General features: G+C 57.4%; 1 protein-coding gene across 10 annotated transcripts in view; it reads left to right on the top strand.

The window, feature by feature from the left end:
* Positions 1-1,652: 1,652 nt before the first annotated feature.
* WIZ (WIZ zinc finger) overlaps positions 1,653-23,837 on the top strand; it is a 28,572-nt gene continuing 6,387 nt past the window's right edge. The window contains exons 1-8 of one of the 10 annotated variants that reach the window (XM_037735102.1): positions 1,655-1,801; positions 3,223-3,487; positions 9,183-9,255; positions 11,149-13,295; positions 15,102-15,425; positions 20,722-20,892; positions 21,814-22,317; positions 23,357-23,755. In XM_037735102.1, the coding sequence (XP_037591030.1) occupies positions 3,283-3,487; positions 9,183-9,255; positions 11,149-13,295; positions 15,102-15,425; positions 20,722-20,892; positions 21,814-22,317; positions 23,357-23,755 (3,823 nt within the window). In that variant the 5' untranslated portion in view covers positions 1,655-1,801; positions 3,223-3,282. Of the gene's footprint in view, positions 1,802-1,986; positions 2,243-2,956; positions 3,138-3,222; positions 3,488-9,182; positions 9,256-11,148; positions 13,296-15,101; positions 15,426-19,125; positions 19,458-20,721; positions 20,893-21,813; positions 22,318-23,356; positions 23,756-23,837 lie in introns of those variants that run through there. The other 9 variants (XM_037735103.1, XM_037735104.1, XM_037735105.1 and 6 more) reach the window with 9 other exon arrangements.

The following is a 23,837-nucleotide window of genomic DNA, read 5'->3' as shown; positions in this document are numbered from 1 at the left end:
CATTGGTGGTTTCTTTGCCCACTAAGAATTGCCAGTTCTTAGACATTTGCCCCCCAATCCCTATTTATCTCTCCCAAATTCTCCCCTAGTTAGAAATCTCATGGAGAGGGCCATGTACTCCAGTTCTCACCAGCTGTGTGACCTTAGACCTTCATTCTCTAAGAGCCCTTGTTTTCTTATCTGTGAAATGGACATAAAGTTCCCTAAGCAGTGAGAGGACCTATAGTTAAAGGCTTTCAATAAAAGGTATTCACCATTGTTATAGGCAGCTGCTTCTCAATGAAGCAGGGGCTCTACCCCTGGCAAACCCACAGATGAGAGCATCTTCCTAGGCCCTCATGTCAGGGAGGCCATGGGTCTGGGAGGCAGCTAAAGGAGGGGTATCAGGTATGAAGATGGTTGGATTCTGTGTATCAATGATTGGGTAATGAGTCATTCAAATCATGGGTGAATGGATAGGTGAGGGGTGGAGTGGACGGAGCAACAGCAGATGGGTAGGTTAGTGTTTGCTGGATGTTTGACCTAAGTAGGTGAGTCGTTGGGTAAATCAACCTCAGCCCCTCAAAGCACCCTGCCTCAATGGAGACAACACACACTCAATGGGTGGGTATGTCTACCTAGAAAGGGCCTGGTTCATAGCAGGAAAAGTATTTTGAATGTTGTGATCATACGTACGTATGTTGAAGTCTCCTGAGACGCTGAACTGGGCAGTGGAGAAACAATAATGAACTAGACAGTACCCCTGGCCTCATGGAACTTACATTCTAATGGAGAGGCCAAATAGGCAACTGGTGGATGGATATTTGGGTGGCTGAGTGGAAAGATGTGTGTAGGGATGGTTGGGTACTTGCTTGGTTGTATGGATAACTGAATATTTGCTTGGGTGCTGGATAAATGGGCGGGTAGATGGGAAGTGAATGGGTGGGTTGAGTGGGTGTTGGGGTGGATGAATAGGTGGTTGGAGGGGTGGGTGGATAGGTGATTAGTTGATTGGATATGTAGATGAGTGATTGATAGATTGAACAAGCGGATGAGATGGCTGGGTGGTTGGATATCTGGATACATGGTGGATAAGAGAAGACCACAGGCCACTGATGGGGTAGTCCTGGAAACTGTGATCCTGGGGACTGGGTGGAGAAGGTGGCTTAGCACTGAAGACCTAGGGCAACTCCAGGGCAAGGAGGTGCTGAAGTCCGGTGTGGATGATGGGGAAGGAGGGAGTGAGCTTGTGGTTGGAAGGTAGCTGATGGAGGGCAGGGAACAAAAGGCTAAAAATTGACTGGGTGGAGTCCTCAATGACCTATCAGTGATCCATGGGGGAACTTTTCTGCCCCCTCCCCACTCTTTTAGCGCTTTTAGCGAGCCTACCACTAGAAGTACCAGTGGGGTGATGAGGAGCCATTGGGGGGGTGGGGCGACAAGGGTGTTGTCATGGTAACGGGGCCTCTCCCTGGACTCAGGCCGTGCGGGCCCTTTAAGGGTGACCCACTTGGCCACTCCCAACATGGCGGCGCGCCCGCTGGTCGCCCCCCCCTGGGGCGGCTCGGGGGGGCGCCCCGGACCTCCCCATCATGGCGGCGCGGCGGGGCTGTCGCGCTGAGGTCACGGCGGCGCGCCGGGGGGGCGGGGCAGCGGGGGGAGCGATTTAAAGGGACAATGTCCCCCGAGCGGTGGAGGCGGCGGCGGCTGCGGAGGCCGCGGCACCGGCACCGGGAGCGGCAGCAGTGGTAACGGCAGCGACGGCCACACCAAGGACGGGAGCTCCGAGCCCCGGCACCTGGCCGGCGGCGCCGCCTCCCCGGTGAGGCCCGGCCCGGCCTGGGGAGCCCGCGGGTGGGGCGGAGCCGTAACGGGGCGGGGGAGGCCCGGGCCGGGCCGGGCCAGGCGGGACCCCCCAGGGCGGGGGCGGGGGCGGGGCCTTCAGGGGCGGGGCCTGGGCGGGGGCGGGGCCGTGCAGGTGGGGGGAGGGGCGGGGGTCTTGGGGCAGGTGTCCCCCCTACCTCAGTGCGTCCCGCGGGGTCTCCCACCCCGGGGTGCACGGGTGGAGGGCGCATCCCCCAGACCCTGGGGCCCCCAGGAGTGGACCCGCGCGGCGCAGCCCCCCACCTCTGCGACCCCGGGGGTGCGACCGGGTGGGAGCCCCCTCCCCACGCTGCCAAAGTGCTCCGAAGTTGCGGTCCCGCCCGTTCCCTGCGGGCAGTGCCCACCGGTGGACAACCGCAGGTGCTTCCTCCGGGCCTGGGTAGGGACCCCCACCAAGACTGCCAGCCCACGGAGAAGCCCCCTGGGAATCCCCAGGCCCCCGAGGGCAGCGCCTGCAACCAGGCCTGGCGCCCCGGCCCCGCCCCGGTTGCCTGGGCCCGGCCTCCCCACCATCTCCCTGGGGAGGGCGCCTCATTCCTGCCCTTCACTTTCTGCCGTTACCTTGAAGGTATTTATAGGTGGAGTGGACAACCCCCCCGTCCCCAGGGTCCCCATTTCTAGACCAGGAGCCCCATCGTTTTCTTTCGCCTGAGGACTAGAGCAATCTTGGTTGGGGGCTGGGGGGAATGGAGGAGCCCAGGCTGGGTCTGCAAGAGGGATAATGTTGGGGAGAAGCGAAAGGGTTAATGCTGGGGTCACTGGAGGCTGTGGTTATGGAGGGGGGTGAAGGGGTTAATGCTGGAGAACCCTAAGGTCCTGTGTTGGGGGAAGGGTTGAAGTGTGGGAAAAGTGCAGGGATCGTCGGTGTGGGATGATGGAGAAAAGTAAAGGGATAATGAAGGGAGACTCCTCACAGTGTATAGGATCGAAGTGTACAAGTGGCTGGGATTCTTGCCGAGGAAACGGCATGGCAGTAGGATGTGCATGTGCATGGGTGTGAGGGCCGGACTGGGGAAAGTGCAGCTGTGTGTGAATGGAGGCGTCTGGAGAAGTGGTAAGATTAATGATAGAAGAAAACCAGGTGGCTGAGTAGGCTTGTGTCAACATGGGTAAACTGAGGCAGTGCAGGATCTATATAAAGGGGAGGAGTTATTGATGGAGAGATGGAGGCATGCTGAGGGTAGGGGCCATTGGGATAGAAGGTGTGTGGATAAGGTCTCAACACTATCAGCTCACCTGGGCTGGGAGGTAAACTGAGGCAGTGAGCTGCAAAGGTGAGGACCAAGGTTTGAAGGAGGGGAAACTGAGGCGGATTCCCTTTCCTCCATCCCCTAAGCACTTCCCTCTCTCTGCTGCCAGGCCCACAATGCCCCGCTGAGCCAGCCCAGCTGCTGAGTGGAACCAAGCAGAGAGAATCCAATGGAGGGGTCTCTGGCGGGCAGCTTGGCTACACCGGATCGTCCCCAAGGCCCAGAGAGACTGCCTGGCCCGGCGCCAAGGGATAACATCGAGGGTGGGGCCGAGGCTGCTGAGGGGGAAGGTGGCATCTTCCGGTCTGCCTGTTACCTGCCTATCACCAAGGAGGGCCCCCGAGACATTCTGGATGGCAGAGGTGGCATCTCTGGTAAGAGGATGGGCCCTGTGGCCCCCAGGGAGCATCCAGCTTATTCCCCAAGGCTCAGAGAGAACCATGTCACCTGGCGCAGCAGTGGCTGAGCTGGGATGCTGATTCTGCCTGTGTTCAGAGCCTTTTCTTTGCACTCTGTTTAGTTTCTCATTTGATGATTGTGAAAACAGGTGCCCTGGGAGCCAGTGACAAGACCAAGGCTCCCCGCTGGGTGGTGTGAAGCTGGGATTTGAACTCAGGTCAGCCTGTCTCCCTCCTTTGAGGATACTGTTTGGGCACAGAGGACCATCTCAGCACCCCAAGCTCCTTGCCCCCAGCCCACTTGTTCCACAGGTATTCCCTACTTCCATCAGTCTATCCCAGCTCCCTCTGGTTGTCTGGGTGTATCCTGCTCCTGAGCCATGGGCCAAAACTGTTTGGACCCTGTAGTGGCTAGGGAAAAGCTGGGTAGTCAGGGATGCTGGCCACCCCTTAGTGTCTCAGTTTACCCAGCTAAAAGGTATCTCACACTCTCCCCACCTCCAGATGTGTTATCCATTCTTTAAATACTGAGCACCTTCAGTGTGTCAGACTATGCACCAGGTTCTGGAAAGACAGCTGTAAACCAAAGAGTCAAGAATTCCTGCCCTCAGGGGGCTGACACTCTAGTAGGGGAAATGGACAACAAGCAACTAAACAAATGTCAGAAGGACAGGTAGTGACAGATGCTATGAAGGCATTAAACAGAGTGCTGGGATCATGCCTGAGAGACCCGGAGAGCCTCCCTGAGAGAGTGGCATTTGAATGGAGCATGGAGTGAATGGTGGGAAGGGCATTCTGGGTGGAGGGAACAGCAAGTGCAAAGGCCCTGTGGTGGGGAGGAGCCTGATGTGTCCAGGGACCTGGTAGGAGGCTGGTGTGGCTGGAGAATAGTGGGCTGATGCGTCAGACCCCGCCCCCATCTCCAAACGCCTCAAGGGCTTCCTACATCCCAAGGTTTTTGCATGATCACCTTCTATCATTCTCCAAAGAACCACGTGGAGGAGCCTTCGTTATTATTATCCTATGTCAGAGATAGGGAAACTAAGACCCTGGGTTGCGACATAAGTTGCCCAAGGTCACCTAGCCAGGGAGTAACATGGCTTGACAGCCCTCACTCTTAACCACCCCCCAGATCCTTGACCTACTCCAGCCACCTTCACACACTCATGATGCTAGGATTTTTTTTTTTTTTGAGACGGAGTTTCGCCCCTGTTGTCCGGGCTGGAGTGCAATGGGGCAATCTCAGCTCAGTGCAACCTCCACTTCCTGGGTTCAAGTGAATCTCCTGCCTCAGCATCCCGAGTAGCTGGGATTACAGGCACGCACCACCACTTCCGGTTAATTTTTTGTACTTTTAGTTAAGACAGGGTTTCTCCATGTTGGTCGGGCTGGTCTTGAACTCCTGACCTCAGGTGATCTGCCGCCTCAGCCTCCCAAAGTGCTGGGATTACAGGCATAAGCCACCGTACCTGGCGAATGCTTGGATATTTATACATGTACAGCACCTTCTAGGGGCTGGGCACTGGGGCACAGAGGTGACGGAGCATGCACCATCCCCACTCTCACGGACCCCACCATCTAACGCTGAAAAGACAGACGTTATGACACCGTGTTATGACCCGGTGTTATGTCACCAGGTGTTATGACACAGCAGCTAGGGCTGTGCTGAAGAAAGGACCCAGCAGGTTGGGGGAAAGGGTGTTCCTGCAGGAAGTGAGTTCCTGCAGGAAGTGAGAAGAAGGATGAGGGACAATGAGCCAGACCAAGGGGGCAGCAAGTGTCTAGGCATTGGGCTGTGTACATGCAGAGGCTTGGAGGTAGCTGGTGGCATCTGCAGGTGTCAGGCAGTGGGGTGGCAAGGCAAGACCCCAGAGGGCAGAGGGCACACCCAACTCCAGAGTATCAGTGCTCAGGGAAACTTAGTAATCCCCTCCTCTAAGTCATGAATAACTGAGTTAGTAACAGGCTCAGAGACAGGCAGGATCTTGTGCCAGGTTGCACAGTCGGCCAGGGCAGGGTGGGGCCTTTGATTTTGTGGGAGCCTGAGAGTACAGGCTCTGGGAGGTCCCAGGGTCCTCTCTGGGTCTGGTTCCGAGGATTGGACATCTCTTCTCTACCTGGCAGACTCCCCAGGTCTGGAGAGAGGGGAAAAGCAGGCAGGTAGGTGCATTCTCACTCCCCTGGAGAATCACCCAGGGTCTCATGCATACATCTGTCTTATAGCTTGGGGAGGAGGGAAATGTGGCTGCCGACAGGGGCCAGGCCCTCTCTTGAAGGTCCCCCTCAGCAACTGGGGTCAGGGGTGGGAATGGCTTGACTCGGAGTGAGGTCATGGCCTGGACGTTGGAGGAATGCCTGGGTTTGGGACACTGCATCTCTCTCACTGCCCTCTTGGCCCACTTGACCCCCCTTCCGAGACACAGGCACCTGCCCTACTAGTCTTGTGATGCCTATAAATAGGAACAGGCTCTGGGGCTGCTATTCTACCCCGAAGCCTGGGCCTTCCTCTATCCCCACTCATCCCTCAGAGCCCCCTGGAGTGGTCACTTCCAGACTTCTCTGCCTGGACAGGACGGTGTGCCCGCTGCCTCCTCTGTCCTCTGTTACGGCTGTTTACCTGGCGCCCCCACACTCCCTCAGCAGCGCCTACTTCTCTAGTTGGACCTTGCAGGTTCAGAAAGGACTCGGGGCTGAGATGGTCTGTATGGATTGATGAAGAGTCTGGTACACGCCTGGAATTGTGTTGGGGACAGGGCACCCAGGGACAAATGACACATCATTTCTGCCCTCTTGGGGCCCCAGCCTGGGGGTAAAATCAGAGCATGGAGTGACCAGGCCTGAGGCTCTGGGTCTAGCCACCAGCTTCCACCCTGAGACATCGCTGAGCCAGCCCTGACCCCGCCCCCAAGGCCTCCCACCAGCCTTCTTCCCCTCTACTGCACTTCTCTGGATGGAGCATTTACTGTGATCTTGCTGGCACCCATCGCTGGCCCTGCAAGACTGGGTCAGTGGCTATTCCCATTGAAGAGGAAGAAACCGAGTGGGAAAGGCACGGCCTTCAGGGCACCCCTGGGGCCTTGAACTCAGATCTGCCTGGCTCCAGAATCTAGATTCTTGGCCACTCTATCAAGTTGGATCCCAGGCCTGGAGTTCAGGCTGCACACAAACACCCTTTGCCGTCAGCATTTGCAAACTCTCGGGGACCCCAGATGGCAGGAGCCAGCGAGGGCCCCTTGGCACGGCCACTGCCTGAGGGCTGCAACCCAGGCACCTCATCTGACCTTTAGGGACTCCTGGATCCCCATCAGCTATGGAGTCCTCTGGGTGAAGCCCCCACCCCCAAGGTGTCTTGGACACAGGGCCCTGCTTGGCCTGCTTCCTCCAAAGTCACTGCCACTAAAAATAGGAGCCTCGCTGGAATTGCTCAGACAAAGAGGCCACACAGTCCCCTGGCTCTTGGAATTCTTAGACAACGGCAATCGCAGAATCATCAAATCTGGGACGCCCGGAATCTTGGGAGCTTGGGGTCCCAGAACCTCAGAAGCAGGATGCCCGGGACCCTCAGACCCACACCTCTAGGTCACACTAGGGCTGGTTATATGTGAACCAGTTGCCCTCCCCTGAAAATAGTCAAGTCTATGACTCACATGTTCTCTAGAGACCCTGTTTCTTGAGGATCCTCACTCCCTTGGCTGGGCCATGCCTTTCTTTCCCAACTCTGAACACCCTCTCCAACACCCCCATCACAAAACCAGCCCTTGCACCCAAGCACAGTTCTGCTGCCTGTCAGTCTACCCCGGTGGTTCTCAAATGGGGGTGACGCGCCTCCCCCATCTAGGGCACACTTTGGTAACGTTTCGTGGCACTTTTGGTTGTCATAACCGAAGGGGGGAGGTGCTGGCATCTGGAGGGTGGAGGCCAGGGATGCCGCTCACCATCCTGCAATGCACAGGACAGACACCACCCCAGAAAATGACCTGGCCCCCAATGCCAACAGTGCTGATGTTGAGAAACTTTGCTGTAGATTATGCAGATTTCCATTACCTGCTCCCCACCTCACCTTCCAGAGGTCACATAGCAGTCACAGCCCTTCGCTTGAGTTCAGAAGAAAGACCCTCAGCCAGTGAGCACAACTTTCTGACCGACACTCCCTCCCCGCTCTATCTCCATTTCTATCCCTTGACTCCCAACAGTCAGCTCTCAATTTCTTGGGCCAATTGGATGATGAGGGATTGGATAAAGAATTCGCCCCAGCCCTATCCCTTTTTCTGGACCATCCTCAAATTGAGGCTAATCCAACAATTGCATCTGTTGGGTCCTGGACGGGGCACAAGTTCCCCCAGTGTGTTAACCTTGGCCCGGGCAATTGGCCTGCTCCCCGATTGGCAAGCTCGCCCTCGTCAGGCAATCGTGGCAGGCAGAGGATACACAGGCCAGGATTCCTGTGGTTGCTCCAGGCATTGGCTCCACAGGCAGATAATAGAGAGTTGGCTCCATCTGTGTTGGTGGGTATGGGGTCCCGGGAGGGGGTTGGATTTTAGGACATAGGCCTGGGAGAGGGTGCAGAAGGCAGGGACGGGCTCTCCGCAACTCAGGTTAGAACAGGCGCCTCGTTCATCATCTGGCAAGGATTTGCGGAGCGCTTGCTTTGTGCCAAGTGCTGGGATGCTACAGTGAACAAGGCGGACAGAGTCCCTGCTCTGGTGAGACTGCATGTTAGTGGGGGACCCAGCAAGCAGTTATCCTGAGAAAGAACCAGGTGATTTCAGAAAATGCTAAGAAAGAAATGAAACAGGTGCTGAAAGAGAAAATCACAGGGACTCATTTGAGTTAGGTGGTCAGGGATGAGTGCCCCAGGCAGAGGGCATAGCAAGTGCAAAGGCCCTGAGGCCAGAAAGAGTTAGGTGGGCTTGGGGCTTCCCTAGGAGGCCCATGCAGTTAGAGCGGAGGCACTGAGGGGCCAGGAGAGAGACATGAGGTTGGAGAGACCAGCAGAGGTCTGACCTCATAGGGCCTTGCAGGTGGCGGTTAAGAGTCTGGTTTTCAAGCCTGGCTCGGTGGCTCATACCTGTAATCTTAGCACTTTGGGAGGCCAAAGCTGGTGGATCACTTGAGGTCAGGAGTTTGAGACCAGCCTGGCCAACATAGCGAAAACCCATCTCTACTAAAAATAGAAAAATTACCCAGGCATTGTGGCACATGCCTGTAATCCCAGCTACTCAGGGGGCTGAGGCAGGAGAATCATTTGAACCCAGGAGGCAGAGGTTGCAGTGAGCTGAGATTGCGCCATTGCACTCCAGCCTGGGCAACAGAGTGAGACTCCATCTCAAACAAACAAAAAGTCTTGTTTTTATTATAGGTATAATGAGAAGCCAGGTGAGTTTTTACCAGGGTGAGGCTTGTAAAAAACCACCCTGGCTGCTGGGTGGGGGGAAAGAGAGGACGGTTGGAAAGCAGCAGGCCCCTGGAGTCCCCCAGGAGAGCCAAGGGGACTCCTCCAAAGAAACCCCTTTCAGGGCTCAGGATGGCAGAGGCCACGGGCCTCTCGGGGAGAGGGATTGGGAGCCAGCAGGGCCCTTCCGAGGCACCTGCCAGGGCTCCTGGAGCTGGGGTGTGGAGGGCCCCGGCCAGGGGGACCCCAGCCCCTCAGGGTCTCCCCTCTCTGTTGCAGACGGGCAGCCCCATCCCGACCTCAGCGAAGCCCTCCCCCGTGCCACCTCCACCACCCATCGGATCAGCAGCTGGTGAGTGCCATGCTGGCCCTGACCTCAGGGAGGGCAGGGGGGCAAGCAGGACATGCCCAGGCCCAAGAGAAGCCCCTGGGGAATGAGAAGGGGACAGGAGGGAATCAGGAAGTCAGGCAGGAGGAGGAGGCAGCTCCCGGCAGGCAAGCCCCTGGGCGTGTGCTAGGGGTTGGGGGAGGTCTGGGATGAACACAGAGGGTCAACTCTCATTATCCCTGCCAGGAGTAGGCCCAGAGGAGCAGGAGCCTGGAGGTTGGACCCTTGGAGTCCTCTCTCTGCCAGGTGACCCTTAGAATGACACTAGGCCTCTCTGGGCCTCAGTTTTCTCATCTGCATAATGGAGTCCATAAGATGCATCTCATGAATTCGCCTTGAGGGTCCAAGGGGCATTGGGTGAGAGCAGCAATCTGCTGATGGTTCCCACCCTTTATTAAATGGCTTGGCAGGTACTAATAGGTCATAGTAATTTTTTTTTTTGAGACGGAGTCTCACTTTATCACCCAGGCTAGAGTGCAGTGGCGTGATCTCGGCTCACTACAACCTCCACCTCCTGGGTTTAAGCGATTCTCCTGCCTTGGCCTCCCCAGTAGCTGGGATTATAGGAACCCGCCACCACGCCCGGATAATTTTTGTATTTTCAGTAGAGACAGGGTTTCACCACGTTTGCCAGGCTGGTCCTGAACTCCTGACCTCGTGATCTGCCCACCTCGGCCTCCCAAAGTGCTAGGATTACAGGCGTGAGCCACTGCAGCTGGCCAATAGTATTATTAATTAATAATAGCTGCTATGAGCTAAGCTCTGAACATGTGTTTATCCCCACTGGATCCTCGCCACAGCCCTAGGAGGATGGTCCTGTTAGTATCACATGTCACCAATGGAGCTTAGAAATGTGACCTTATGGTTTCCGCTCAACATCTGGATGGAACGTTTCCACATCTGTTCCATGAGCATGATTGGAATCTCCCAATAGAGGCAGGATCTTGCAAAGGAAGGGGGACCCGATCATGAACAGTCATAATAAGAACCCACACTGGGCCAGGCATGAGGTGAAACAAAGCACTTCCCAAGCATGGCATTGTGTCATCTTCACCCTATACCCTGTGGGGTCACTGAAAGGTTGTGGTTGTGAGCCTTTAAATAAGCACCTGCCTTGTGTGAAGTTTTTGTTGATGATGGCTATGAGAAAGCTCCACAGATGTTGCATAAGGACAAAGGGGTTCCCAGTTCTTGGGAATGATGCCCATTTTTAGGATTGGAAAACTGAGGCCCAGAGAGGTTATCCTGCCTCCCCCAATCCCACTCCCAACCCCCCACCCTTGAAGGTCTGGATCACTGGGGCCAAAGGCTGATCAGGGATCTTCAGCCTATCCTGACTCTGCCCTTCCAAGGAGGGGGAGATGCAGGGGAAAAAGGAACGTTCCTTTGAACTGTTCTGCCACAAACAACTTTCACCAGATCTGGGGCAGAGGTGAAGCTAAATTAGCAAAATCACTCCAGTTTGGGGAGGACCAAGACAAAGCAGCCCGGAGCACAGATGAGAGCTTTGGGTCCGCCCTGGGGAGATATGAGAATTGACTGTTGCCACCAGACTTCTTAGAGGGTGCCACATCCCCGTGTGGCCCAGGTGTGGTCTCCGCACATTCCCCCATGATGCAGCAGGGCTAGGCTCTGTGGACAGGTGCCTCCTAGGAGTTGAACCTGGTGTTTGACCCGATAGGTCTGGAAAGGCCCACATGGACTCTCCCTACCTCCCACCCTCACCCCCACACCCCTGTCACTCTCGGGCTGGATCTCTGGGGCCTGCTTCAAACTGCGTGGGAGCACCCCCATCACCACCATAGGAAGGAAACTGCGGCCCCTGGCTAACCTGTCCCCATTGGCACTTCCTTGCAGCTGCTGGGATGGAGGCAGCCTGGACTTCCGGCCGGGCTCCCCACCACCCCATCTCTTGGGCCATTTCCCAGGCACCCCTGATGTCCGGGGGCCCTGGGAGCACCCCCTTGTCCAGGAGGCTGGGGAGGGCATCCTTTCTGAGCAGAGATTCGAGGACTCAGTCATTGTGAGAACCATGAAACCACACGCTGAGCTAGAGAGCTCTAGAAGGTTCTTGCACCACCGGGGGGATCCAAGGATCTTGGAGAAGCGCCCGCGGGGCGGCCCCAGGTTTGACTGGCTCCAAGATGAGGACGAGCCAGGGTCCCCCCAGGATGCAGGGCTGCCCTTGGACCTGCCTGCCCAGCCACCACCCCTTGCCCCCTTCAGAAGGGTGTTCGTGCCAGTGGAAGACACCCCGAAGACGCTGGACATGGCAGTGGTGGGTGGCAGAGAAGACCTGGAGGACCTCGAGGGGCTGGCCCAGCCTTCCCAGTGGGGCCTACCCACGTCAGCTTCAGAGGTGGCCACGCAGACCTGGACGGTGAACTCGGAGGCATCTGTAGAGCGGCTACAGCCGCTACTGCCTCCCATCCGGACTGGGGCATACCTGTGTGAGCTACTGGAGGAGGTGGCGGAAGGGGTGGCCAGCCTGGATGAGGACGAGGACGAGGAGCCGGCTGTGTTCCCGTGCATTGAATGCAGCATCTACTTCAAGCAGAAGGAGCACCTCCTGGAGCACATGAGCCAGCACCGCCGAGCCCCAGGCCAGGAGCCCCCTGCGGACCTGGCCCCACTGGCCTGTGGGGAGTGCGGCTGGGCCTTTGCCGACCCCGCCGCCCTGGAGAGGCACCGGCAGCTGCACCAGGCCTCCCGGGAGAAGATCATCGAGGAGATCCAAAAGCTGAAGCAAGTGCCAGGGGACGAGGGCCGGGAGGCGCGGCTACAGTGCCCCAAGTGCGTCTTTGGCACCAATTCCTCCAGGGCCTACGTGCAGCATGCCAAGCTGCACGTGCGTGAGCGCCCAGGCCAGACGGCCAAGGAGCCTTTTGGAGGCAGCAGCGGGGCTGGCAGCCCCAGCCCTGAGACCGGCACCCTCCTCTATCAGCCCTACAGTGCTGCTGCTGCGGGCCTCAGTGCCTGCATCTTCTGTGGTTTCCCAGCGCCCAGCGAAAGCCTGCTCAGGGAGCACGTGAGGCTGGTGCACGCCCGTCCCCACTGGGAGGAGGACAGCCAGGCTTATGAGGAGGACCCTGCCAGCCAGCCAGGCACTAGCCAGGATGCTCACGCCTGCTTCCCTGACACTGCCGTGGACTACTTTGGCAAAGCTGAGCCACCCTTGGCCCCCATGTGGCGGGAGAACACTACTGGATATGACCCCAGCCTGGCCTTTGGTCCAGGATGCCAGCAGCTGGGCATGAGAGATTTCCTGCTGTCAAAGCCACTCCCGCATGGCACGGGCCAGAGGCCTCTTGGAAGGCTGGCCTTTCCCTCGGCGCTAGCATCCACCCCCTACGCCTTACAGCTTGGGAGAAACAAAAGCACCGTCCACCCACAAGGGCTGGGGGAACGGAGGCGCCCTTGGAGCGAAGAGGAGGAGGAGGAGGAGGAGGAGGAGGAGGAAGAGGAAGAGGAGGAAGAGGAGGATGTAATGCTGACCTCCGAGATGGACTTTTCCCCGCTAGCCACCCCCAGCCTCATCCCGCAGCCGGCCCTGGAGCTGAAGAGGACCTTCCAAGAAGCCCTGCAGGCAGCAGAGGCCACGCAGGAGCAGCAGCAGCAGCTCCGAGGGATGGTGCCCATTGTGCTGGTGGCTAAGCTGGGGCCGCAGGTCATGGCATCGGCCAGGGTTTCCCCAAGGCTGCAGCCCGAGGAGCTGGGGCTGGCGGGTGCCCACCCCCTGGACCTCCTGCTCCTGGATGCGCCGCTGGGCAGCCCCCTGGGGCTGGACACACTCCTGGATGGCGACCCAGCCATGGCACTGAAGCACGAGGAGCGGAAATGCCCCTACTGCCCCGATCGCTTCCACAACGGCATCGGCTTGGCCAACCACGTCCGGGGCCACCTGAACCGCGTGGGCGTCAGCTACAATGTGCGGCATTTCATCTCGGCCGAGGAAGTGAAGGCCATTGAACGCAGGTTCTCCTTCCAGAAGAAGAAGAAAAAAGGTAGGGCAGCTTCACTTTAAGAGGCCCAGGAGACACAGGGCTGGGCAACCCACCCTCGATCTAAATTCTCTCTCCCTTAGCGCCAAGCAGGGGGACATTGGGGCCTCTGCTCCTGAGAGACTTGGGAGCTGCTGTAAAGGCCAGCCCATTGGTGCATGTGTGGGAATACCCCAGTGCCCTGGCCATTCCAGCTGCTGGAGGAAAGAGTGTGGGTAGAGGAGTCAGCCTCGGGCAGAGAATTTCATTCACTCCTCCATTCAACAAATATTTACTGAGCAAGGTTCTCCTCTGTCCTGGGGACTTGGGGACACAGCAGTGGAGAGAATAGCAGTTCTTGGACTCTTGGAGTTCGTGGCCCAGTCCAGGAGTGGTGGGATCGCCTCCACCCCACCCCAGCCAGCTTCAGAACCCCCTGGGGCTGCCTATAAGGTTTACCAGTTCCCAGGGGACAAGGCTCTGATTCCAGAAGTCTGTCTCCAACAGGAGCACCCTGGGTGGCTCTGACATTGGCAGACACAAAGCCCACTTGGGGAGGTGCCAGTATGGTATTTGAGTGTGTGTGTGTGTGTGTGTGTGTATATGCACGTGCACGCGTGTGTGTGTGTCTTTACCCTAGGGGTGGAGGGAAAGGGGTGGACAGCCAGGAAAGCAGGCAGTGAGACACTGAGTGATCAGGGCTGAGATGTGGGGAAAGCTGGGAGAACCAGGAGGCTGGGGAAGCTGAGAGAAGGTCCCTAACTTCAGTTGCAGGGCTCAGAGAAGGCTCCCAGTGGAGGGCATTACATCCATTTGTCCATTTCTTCATCCAACAAATATTTAATTTACAGCACTTGGGTGATCATGAGTAAAAATAGGCACAAGAGGCTATTAATCAAATACTCTCACAGAGGATGGCAGGTCCACAACTGGAGAAGCATTTCTCTCTCTTTTCTTCCTTTCCTTTCTTTTCCTTCCTTCTTTCTTCTTTTTTTCTTTGAGGTGACGTTTTGCTCTTGTTGCTCAGGCTGGAGTGCAACGGCACGATCTCAGCTCACCGCAACATTTGCCTCCCGGGTTCAAGCGATTCACCTGCCTCAGCCTCCCAAGTAGCTAGGATTACAGGCACGCAACATCATACCTGGCTAATTTTTGTATTTTTAGTAGAGACAGGGTTTCTCCATGTTGGTCGGGCTGGTCTCAAACTCCCAACCTCAGGTGATCTGCACACCTCAGCCTCCCAAAGTGCTGGGATTATAGGCATGAGCCACCATGCCTGGCCTCTTTTCCTTCTTTCTTAGACAGGGTCTTTCTCTGTTGCCCAGGCTGGAGGGCCATGAGGTAATTATAGCTCACTGCAGCCTTGAGCTCCTGAGCTCAAGCAATCCTCCCACCTTAGCCTCCCGAGTAGCTGGGACTACAGGCATGCACCACTATACCCAGCTAATTTTTAAATTTTTTATAGAGATGGGATCTCACTATGTTTCCCAGGCTGCTGTCAAACTCCTGGGCTCAAGAGATCTTCCTGCCTCGGCCTCCCAAAGAGCTGGGATTATAGGCGTAAGACACTACACCTGACCCTGGAGAAGGGTTTTTGCAGGAGAGGTCCCTCCTTGATGATGCTAGATGTGGGAAGGGGGAATCTGGGAGGGCTGGGCTTCCTGGAATGGGGTGGGAGGATGCATGAGCTGAGCTGAGGGGACGGCAGGAGCAAAAGGGACAGCCATGGGAAAGAAAGGCAGTCCAGGGTGAAGCCCTGAGTGCGGGGAGGGATTGGGGTTAGGGAGTAGCCCCCTCCCCACCTCACGCAGTCCTGTCCTCTCTCCACAGTGGCCAACTTTGACCCAGGAACCTTCAGCCTGATGCGTTGTGACTTCTGCGGGGCTGGCTTTGACACACGGGCCGGCCTCTCCAGCCATGCCCGTGCCCACCTGCGTGACTTTGGTATCACCAACTGGGAGCTCACCGTCTCACCCATCAACATCCTGCAGGAGCTGCTGGCCACCTCTGCCACTGAGCAGCCCCCCAGTCCCCTGGGCCGAGAGCCTGGGGGTATGCCTGGCAGCTTCTTGACCTCCCGTCGGCCCCGCTTACCTCTCACCGTGCCCTTTCCACCCACCTGGGCTGAGGACCCTGGGCCAGCCTATGGAGATGGTAAGGGGAGGGGGCGGGCTATGCTGGAGCCCCATTCCCAGGGGCCCAGAGCATTGGAGGGGCGAGGCTGGAGGGGCAGCTACTTGGCTTCTTGGAAGCATTTTGAGTCACTTTACAAAGTATGTTGACAACTTTCCTTACAACGATCCTGCTATGTAGGTGTCCTTTCTCTTTCACTCAGGAGCTGGGCCAGGTCTCTTTCTGGATCCAGTTTTTCCCTATCATTCCTGCCAGTGACTTTGACAAATGATTACTGAGCTTTTACTGGGAGCCAGACAGCGTTCTAAGCACTTTACAAACATGAACTCATTTACATCCTCACAACAATTCTATAAGGCAGGTGTTATTATTTCTTCTCCTTTACAGATGAGGAAACTGAGGCACAGAGAGTTTAATTAACTTGCCTGAGGTCACACAGCTGGAAAGGGGAAAACAGGGATCTGAAACCCAGGCAGTCAGGCTCCAGATTCTTTGCTGTTAATGACTTCATCTCTCTTGAGAAGCATTGTTGCATAGAACTTTCAAGATGATGGCTGGAAATGGTCTCTAGATATCTGCATGGTCCTGCGGGGACAACCACTGGTTATGTCTGGCTGTTAAAAAGTTGAAATGAGTTGGGTTCATTTGAGTCTAAGTCTCACACTGCCACCCAGGCTGGAGTGCATAGCTCGATGCCAGTCACAGCAACTTCCACCTCCCAGGTTCTAGCAGTTCTCCTGCTGAGTAGCTGGGAATATAGGCGTGTGCCACCATGCCTGGCTAATTTTTAGTAGAGATGGGATTTCACCATGTTGGCCAGGCTGGTCTCAAACTCGTGACCTCAAGTGATCCACCTGCCTCAGCCTCCCAAAGTGCTGGGATTCAGGCGTGAGCCACAGCACCCCGCCTAGAGTCTAGATTTTTCAACCAATGTTTGCTTTGTCTGGTAGATCTGATATGCTCCTCCATTTTCAAATGCTGGCTATATACTAATGTCTTTTCATTTTAGTTTTTTTTGAGATGGGATCTCACTATGTTGCCCAGGCTGGTCTCGAGCTCCTGGGCTCAAGCAATCCTCCTGCCTCAGCCTCCCAAAGTGCAGGGATTTAGAGGCCTCAGCTACCATGCCTGGCCCCTGTACTAAGGTTTTAACCTGTATTATCTCATTTATGCCTCAGTGTAAGTCTGTGGGACTAAGATTATTGTGTCCCTGTTTTGTTTGTTTGTTTGAGGTGGAGTCTCGCTCTGTCCCCCAGGCTAGAGTGCAGTGGCGCGATCTCTGCTCACTGTAATCTCCGCCTCCCGGGTTCAAATGATTCTCCTGCCTCAGTCTCCTGAGCATCTGAAACTACAGGCGCACGTCACTAAACTCGGTTAATTTTTTTTTTTTAATTTTTAGTAGAGACGGGGTTCCACCATGTTGGCCAGGCTGGTCTCGAACTCCTGACCTCAGGTGATCCGCCCACCTCACCCTTTCAAAGTGCTGGGATTACAGGCGTGAGCCACCACACCCAGCCGAGTCCCGGTTTTAAGGATAAGGAAACCACGGGTCATCTTCTTTGCCACAGCCACACAGCCGTAGAGCTGGATTTCTCAGCAGCTTGTTTGGTGGTGTCTTTAGTGCAGGATGGCTTGGAAATCCATAAGTCCTATTTAGTGAAGGAGCCCAGGACTGGGCACCACAGAGGGAGTGGACAAGTGAAGGGCCCAGTCTTGCACAGCCTGACTTTGCAGGAGCCTTTACAACGCAGAGAACTTGGCTGCGAAGAGTAGTTGGGCTCTGAGGAATGGAGAGTTTTTGAACAGGGGGAATCATCCTGGGATTGCTGGAGGCTAGGGCTTCATTTGGTACTATTCCTGTTTTGTGTTTTGTTTTATTTTGTTTGCTTGTTTGTTTTAAAGATGGAGTCTTGCTCTGTTGCCCAGGTTGGAGTGCAGTGGCACCATCTTGGCTCACTGCAACCTCCACCTTCTGGGTTCAAACAATTCTCCTGCCTCAGCCTCCCAAGTAGCTGGGATTACAGGCACCCATCACCACACTTGGCTAAGAAAATTCTGTATTTTTAGTAGAGAGGGGGTTTCACCATGTTGGTCAGGCTGGTCTCCAACTCCTAACCTCAGGTGATCTGCCTGCCTCAGCCTCCCAAAGTGCTGGGATTATAGACCGAAGCCACTGTGCACAGCCTTGTTTTTTTTTGTTTTGTTTTGTTTTTGTTTTTGTTTTGTTTTTTTGAGGTGGAGTCTTTCTCTTGTAACTCAGGGACTGGAGTGCTGTGGCACAATCTCCACTCACTGCAACTTCTGCCTTCTGGATTCAAGTGTTCAGTTCTCCTGCCTCAGCCTCCCAAGTAGCTGGGATTACAGGTGTCTGCCACCACTCCCTGCTCATTTTTTTTGTATTTTTAGTAGAGACAGGATTTCATCATTTTGGCCAGACTGGGCTCGAACTCCTGACCTCAAGTGATCCACCCATCTCGGCCTCTCAAAGTGCTGGGATTACAGGCATGAGCCACCGCATCCAGCCGCTTCTGTACTACTCCTCCTTACAGCTGCTGGGGTCCTACCTAGCCCTGTACTCTGGACTCATTCACAAGCCCATTTGAAGGGCACTATTGAGGCTGCAAAGGGGAGGGTGAGGCTATCAAAGCCCCCTCTCCTTGGGGGTGCAGAGAGGACAGAGGTTGGTTGAGGTGACACCTCAGGGAGAGGCAGAGTGGGAACTTGACCTCAGGCTTCTTGCTTCTTCTAAAGGCTGCCCCCTGGGCATTTAGCTTACCCACATCTGGCTTGGTTTGTAGTGTCTCAGGGATGGCTGCTAGACAGAGCTGGCTCTGAGGATGGCTATGGGTAAGGGAGGCACTGGGGTGTAAGGAGTCAGCCTACGATGAGAGAGGAGGCAGGTTTGGCACTGCCCTGGCCTTGTCCTTGAGAGGGCGAGCTATGACCAGTCTTTCAGTGAATAACTGGGAGGCAGAGGGTTCGCGGTTAAGGAGTGATAGGAAAGATCCTGGAAGCCTTGCCTTAAGTGAGGATGTGCAATATTAGGGCTAGGTCTGGGCACTGGCCCTGTCGTTAGAAGCCTGCCCCATCTCCCTAAGTGGGCAGGAGAGGGCGGGTGCCAGGATGGGGGCGGGGCAACGGTCAGATTCTGGCCCCACCCAACTGTCAAGGAACAGCTGGGGACAATCAGAGAGAGAAGCAGGCAGTGATTGAAATGTGGTGCTGGCCGTGTGGGATTCCCTAGGTCCGCGGAACAGCACCGTCGGGGGACGGTTGGATACCAGGATGATACTGAAGGGATTCTCGTGGCTGGAGATCAGGTGTTTTCTAGGATCCCCGACTCGGAGGTGGAGACTTCCCTGAAAGGGAATGGGGTAGGGTCCTGGGGCAGGTCCTAGCTTCGCCCGTCGGGGCCCTTAAGAGTTTGGACGTTGTTTAACGGGGTTTGAGTGAGGCCGTAAGATTCCCATCCTAGGGGTGGAAATGTCCGGGGATTGGGCTGGGACGGCGGTTGGAGGCCGCTGGGCACCCAGTGTGCGTGCATCCGCGAGCCGGAGTGTGCGGGCAGCTTCCAGCAGCTGCAGCTCTCCTCCCGCAGGGCCCAGACGAACGGTTTCGCTCTTGGCGCTCGGCGCTCGGCACTCGGCCGGCCACCCTGGGCGCGCCCTGAGGGGCGGGGCGGAGCGGGTTCGGCGGCGGTGGCGGCGGCACTCGGCACTCGGCGCTCGGCTGCTCCCGCCTGGGGCAGCTGCCCCGCGTGCGCCGGAGCCAAGATGGCCGCCTCCACCGCCCAGTGCCGAGTGACAAAAGCGGAGAGCAAGGCGGCGGCGGGGCCGCGCGCGGGGGGCGCCAGGGAGCGCGCGCCCGCGGGGGCGCCTCCGCCCAGCCCCCCGAGCCCGGGCCCCGCGGCACCCCCCGCGCCGCCGCCGCCGCCCCCACCCCCACCGCCGCCGCCGCCGCCGCCGCCGCCGCCGCCGCCGCCGCCGCCGCCGCGGGACGGGCCCAAGGCCGAGTCGGAGCCGGGGCCGGGGCCCGGGCCCGCGTCCGCGCCGGGTAAGAGCCCGCTGTTGGGAGGGTGCGGGGAGGGGAAGGTCGGAATCCCGCCTGCCGGTGCCGCCGCCTCCGACGCCTTCCGTCCAGTCTCCGGGTTGCCCCCCCCCCTCAGGCCCTTTAGTCGCGTGGGCCCAGGGCCTTCTGTCGCCGTTCGCAGGGTCCCAGGCCTCAGAAACACTTCGCCGCCGCTCCTCGAGACCTTTGCCCCGTCTGACAGATGTCCCTTGCCCTCTTTGGAGCCCCGGGAGTGTCCCTTGCCACGGTTCCGGTCCGTCCGGCAAGGAAACTCACTTCGGCCCTGCCCCATCTGACAGACGCGCCCACCCCACGCGGAGACTTTAACAAAGTCCTCGGTGTCCCAGTCCTCAGCGCCTACTCTTTGCCTTTGCGAGACAAACTGAGCATAGAATCTACCTGGTTCTCTGCCCCGTTACATTCCTATATTGAGCATCTCCAAGACCCCGTTGGCACACACTTCCCTCATCTTCTGAGCCTTTGCCATACTCCGAACTCTAAACTTGGAGTTCAACGGGCTTTCCAGGCCCCTTCCTGTGAAAAGCTAGACCAGAAAATTCACCCTTGGTTCCATCTGCCAGACACTCCTCACCCAGGGAAGCTTCCGCCTGATAGATGTCTCAGAAACTTAACACAAAGTTATGTGATTCCAACCCTTTCTGTCTGCAGTTAGGTCGCTGTAGGCGCAGAGACCAGGTTCTCACCTTACCCCACTTAGGGCTCAGTTTGTGATGAGTAGGCCACCTTGTCCCCCATTGTCTCTGCAGCCCCCAGCTGTCTTGTCTGATGGAGATTCCTCACAAGTGCTCCCTGTCCCTAGCTCCCTGGCTCCCTGCCTCTGTGTTGCCTCTCCAGCTTCCTGACCCTAGTGTTTTGTTGAATTCTCCTTCTGACTGCCTCCCACCCTCACCCTCAAGACAGGCAGATGTTCCCCCTCACAAGTTCTGCCCAGAGAGGTCTTTTCTTTGAGATCCCCCGGGATGGGAGTTTGGGCTCAGATTTGCATTACACCAGGGACCTGTCCATGCCCTGGTGTGTGGAAGCAGCTGCTGGTGTCTGCTGTCAGTGGCAGCCTCAGCATACCTGCATTGAACTGGTGCTGGGGGTTGTGGGTAGAACCTCAGCTTTCCTAGGTCGGCTGCCTTGCAGAGTGGGAACAGACAGCAAGGATAAGAAGGCCATCTTCTTAGTTCTGGGGATAGACAGCCCGAAACTTGCCTGGCCTGAGCCTGTCTCCCCAACCCCACAGGCCTGGGTTCTGAGGAAAACGCAATGGTGGCCATGGACTTGGGCTCTCCCTCGCTCCCTAAGAAGAGCCTGCCTGTCCCTGGGGCCCTGGAGCAGGTGGCCAGTCGGCTGAGCAGCAAAGTGGCTGCAGAGGTTCCTCATGGCAGCAAACAGGAGCTGCAGGACCTCAAGGGTGAGTGGCCCAGGTGGTATGGCAGGGGATGCTGGCCAGGCTGGTGACACTCACAGGGGCACTCTCATGCCTTGGGGTTAACGTGGGACCCCAGGTTGCCCGCAGTTTTCCCTCTGGCACCTTGAGGCGCCATAGTTGGCACTAAGCTGCCTTCTTTCTTGAACTTCTACTGTCCTGGGCATTCATGGCCCTGAGCTGCACCCTCATGGGGGAGGGAATGGCATCCAGAGAAGCAGCGGGCACAGTGGTCCAGAACTCATGCTCAGACCTAGCTCATTTGCTGAATCTGGCCTTTGCTAGCTGTGTGATCTCTCCCATGACACCATTTCTTCTGTCTGCTTGATACTAAGGTTCCTATTGACTAGTGACGGGCGCTAGGGTGGATTCCAGGGAGGTGAAAGGAGCAAAATGAATTTGGCCCTTGCTCTTGAGGGTCATTCAAGTTGGGGGATTGGGACAGAGAAGCAGATAGGCAAGGATAAAGGCTCTGTGGAAGAGGGTACAGGAGACTGCAAGGACCAGTGTTTTCGGCAGGAGTTGAGCCGCATAGGGTGGCTAGAACTTAGTTCAGTGAAGCATGTGGCTGGCAGGGCAGCATTTGTGTGAACCTGTTGCCAGGGCTCCCAATAGGTCAGAGTTCTGAAAGATGTCCCACTGGCTGGATGATAGAAGGACTCTGCATCCTGTGGTGTGCCCTTGGGCACAACTTGTCCCTCTCTGAGCCTCAGTTTCTAACCCTTATCAGCAAAGCAGACAAGCTAATCTCCGCCTTGTTAGGGTGATTGTGAGGTTCGGGGGGCCTGACGGAGGCAAAACACTTCCATGGAACCTGGGTGAGTGGGACTCTCGGGGGAGGAGAAGCGGGAGAGCTGGACCTCGGGCCTCACAGCCTGCTCCCCCGGCCTCTGTGTTGCCCTTCAGCCCAGAGCCTGACCACCTGCGAGGTCTGCGGCGCCTGCTTTGAGACCCGAAAGGGCCTGTCCAGCCACGCACGCTCCCACCTGCGGCAGCTGGGAGTGGCGGAGTCGGAGAGCAGCGGCGCACCCATCGACCTCCTCTACGAGCTTGTGAAGCAGAAGGGCCTGCCCGATGCCCACCTTGGGCTGCCCCCGGGCCTGGCTAAGAAGTCCAGCTCGCTGAAGGAGGTGGTCGCCGGGGCCCCTCGGCCCGGCTTGCTCACCCTGGCCAAGCCCTTGGATGCCCCTGCTGTCAACAAAGCCATCAAGTCGCCTCCCGGCTTCTCGGCCAAGGGCCTGGGCCACCCGCCCAGCTCTCCGCTCCTCAAAAAGACACCACTGGCCCTGGCGGGCTCCCCTACCCCTAAGAATCCTGAGGACAAGACCCCCCAGCTGTCCCTGAGCCCCCGGCCGGCCTCCCCAAAGGCACAGTGGCCTCAGTCTGAGGATGAGGGGCCCTTGAACCTCAGTGAGTGTGGGTCCCAAGAGCCGAGGGAGGTTCCGGCACTGGGAGGGACAGGGGCCTCAGGTTGGGCAGCAGGGCCCAGGGTGGGTGGGGACAGCGGGGACTACAGCTCCCATGTCCTGGGTTGGCCAGGCCAGAGTATCAGTTGAGCCTCTGCATCTCCTTTTGGGCCGCCATGGATGTGGACTGTGTCTCCCACTTCACTTTGTGGATCTTCCCTGAAGGCCTCACTGTGGTGGCTGAGCCTGCCAGGGTCATGTCGCCACTGAGGGGCAGCTCTTGGCTTTCTCTGGGCCTGAGGGTGGGGGCAGTGAAGGTAATCACGTTTCCTGTGGCCTAGCTTTCTCAGTGGGGGTTGGAAGCATCTTGGATAGACAGGGGATCACCTGATGGGAAGTGCCCACAGTTGGTCCTGTTGTAAGTCTTCCTTGCTGTCCATGCAGAGGCAGCTCTCTGTTCCTGCAGGTGAAGCCCTACTTCCTGGGCTGCCTGTGGGCATGGCAGGTAGCATTTGGGAAGAAACCCTCTAGGTGCAGTGAGCAGGCTTAACAAGGGCTTTCCCATATCTTTGGGGACATTAGAGTCTGGGGGTGACCCCAGAGTCTGGTCCCCTGCCCAGCGGAGCCCCCCATTTGGCACCTCATGTTCCCTTGAAGTTGTTTTCCACTGAGTCTTCCATGCTTCCAGGGGCAGGGCCCTGAGCAGGTGTGCCCTTGGCTGCATGAGCCCAGCAGCCACCATCACTCCCACAGCTCCCATAGCAGGGATCCTAGGGGAGAGGATCTGGGAGTATCCGATTATCTAGAATTTGGTCACTGCCTGTCCACCCCACGTCCTTAAGCTCTCCACACTCCCCTTGATGCCAAGGGCTAGGCAGGAAACAGGATATCCTGCGCCCAAACCTCAAAAGAAAGCTGCGGCCTGAGTCTTGGACCCCCAAACTGCCTGAGCAGCCAAAAATCACACCAGACCCTCCTGCCTCAGGCCCCCAAGGCCGGCCAAGGTGGCGGCCGTGAACTCCCCCTGTGTTTTGTCTCCGCAGCTTTAGATAGTGACGGGGGCAGAGAGCTGGACTGCCAGCTGTGCGGTGCCTGGTTTGAGACCCGAAAGGGCCTGTCCAGCCACGCCCGTGCCCACCTGCGCCACCTGGGCGTCAGCGATCCGGACGCCAAGGGATCCCCCATAGACGTGCTCCACGGGCTCATCAGGAGGGACGGCGTCCAGATCCGCCTCCCACCCAGGCGCGGCGCCCTGGCCCACCTGGGGCGGCCGCCTCCCACCTCCGCGGCCCTCTCCTTGCTCCCCCCCCCACCGCCGGCCAAGAAGGCCAAGCTGAAGGCCGCGGGTATGGCCAGCCCCTGGGGGAAGCAGGACCTCTCGGCCGCCGCAGCCGCCGGCATTTTCTGGGCCTCTGATGTGGAGCCGTCTCCTCTCAACCTCTGTAGGTTCTCGCTTCAGCTGCCCCCTCCTCCCTGCGGGCCCTGGAGCCCCTCCCGGGGGGGTCACAGCCCCTTCCCTGCTGG

This window comes from Cebus imitator, unplaced genomic scaffold (genome assembly GCF_001604975.1).
Source record: "Cebus imitator isolate Cc_AM_T3 unplaced genomic scaffold, Cebus_imitator-1.0 Scaffold726, whole genome shotgun sequence".
In the NCBI taxonomy this organism is placed as follows: domain Eukaryota; kingdom Metazoa; phylum Chordata; class Mammalia; order Primates; family Cebidae; genus Cebus; species Cebus imitator.
The sequence above is the reverse complement of the archived record's forward strand: the minus strand, read 5'-3'. Positions and strand labels throughout refer to the sequence as shown.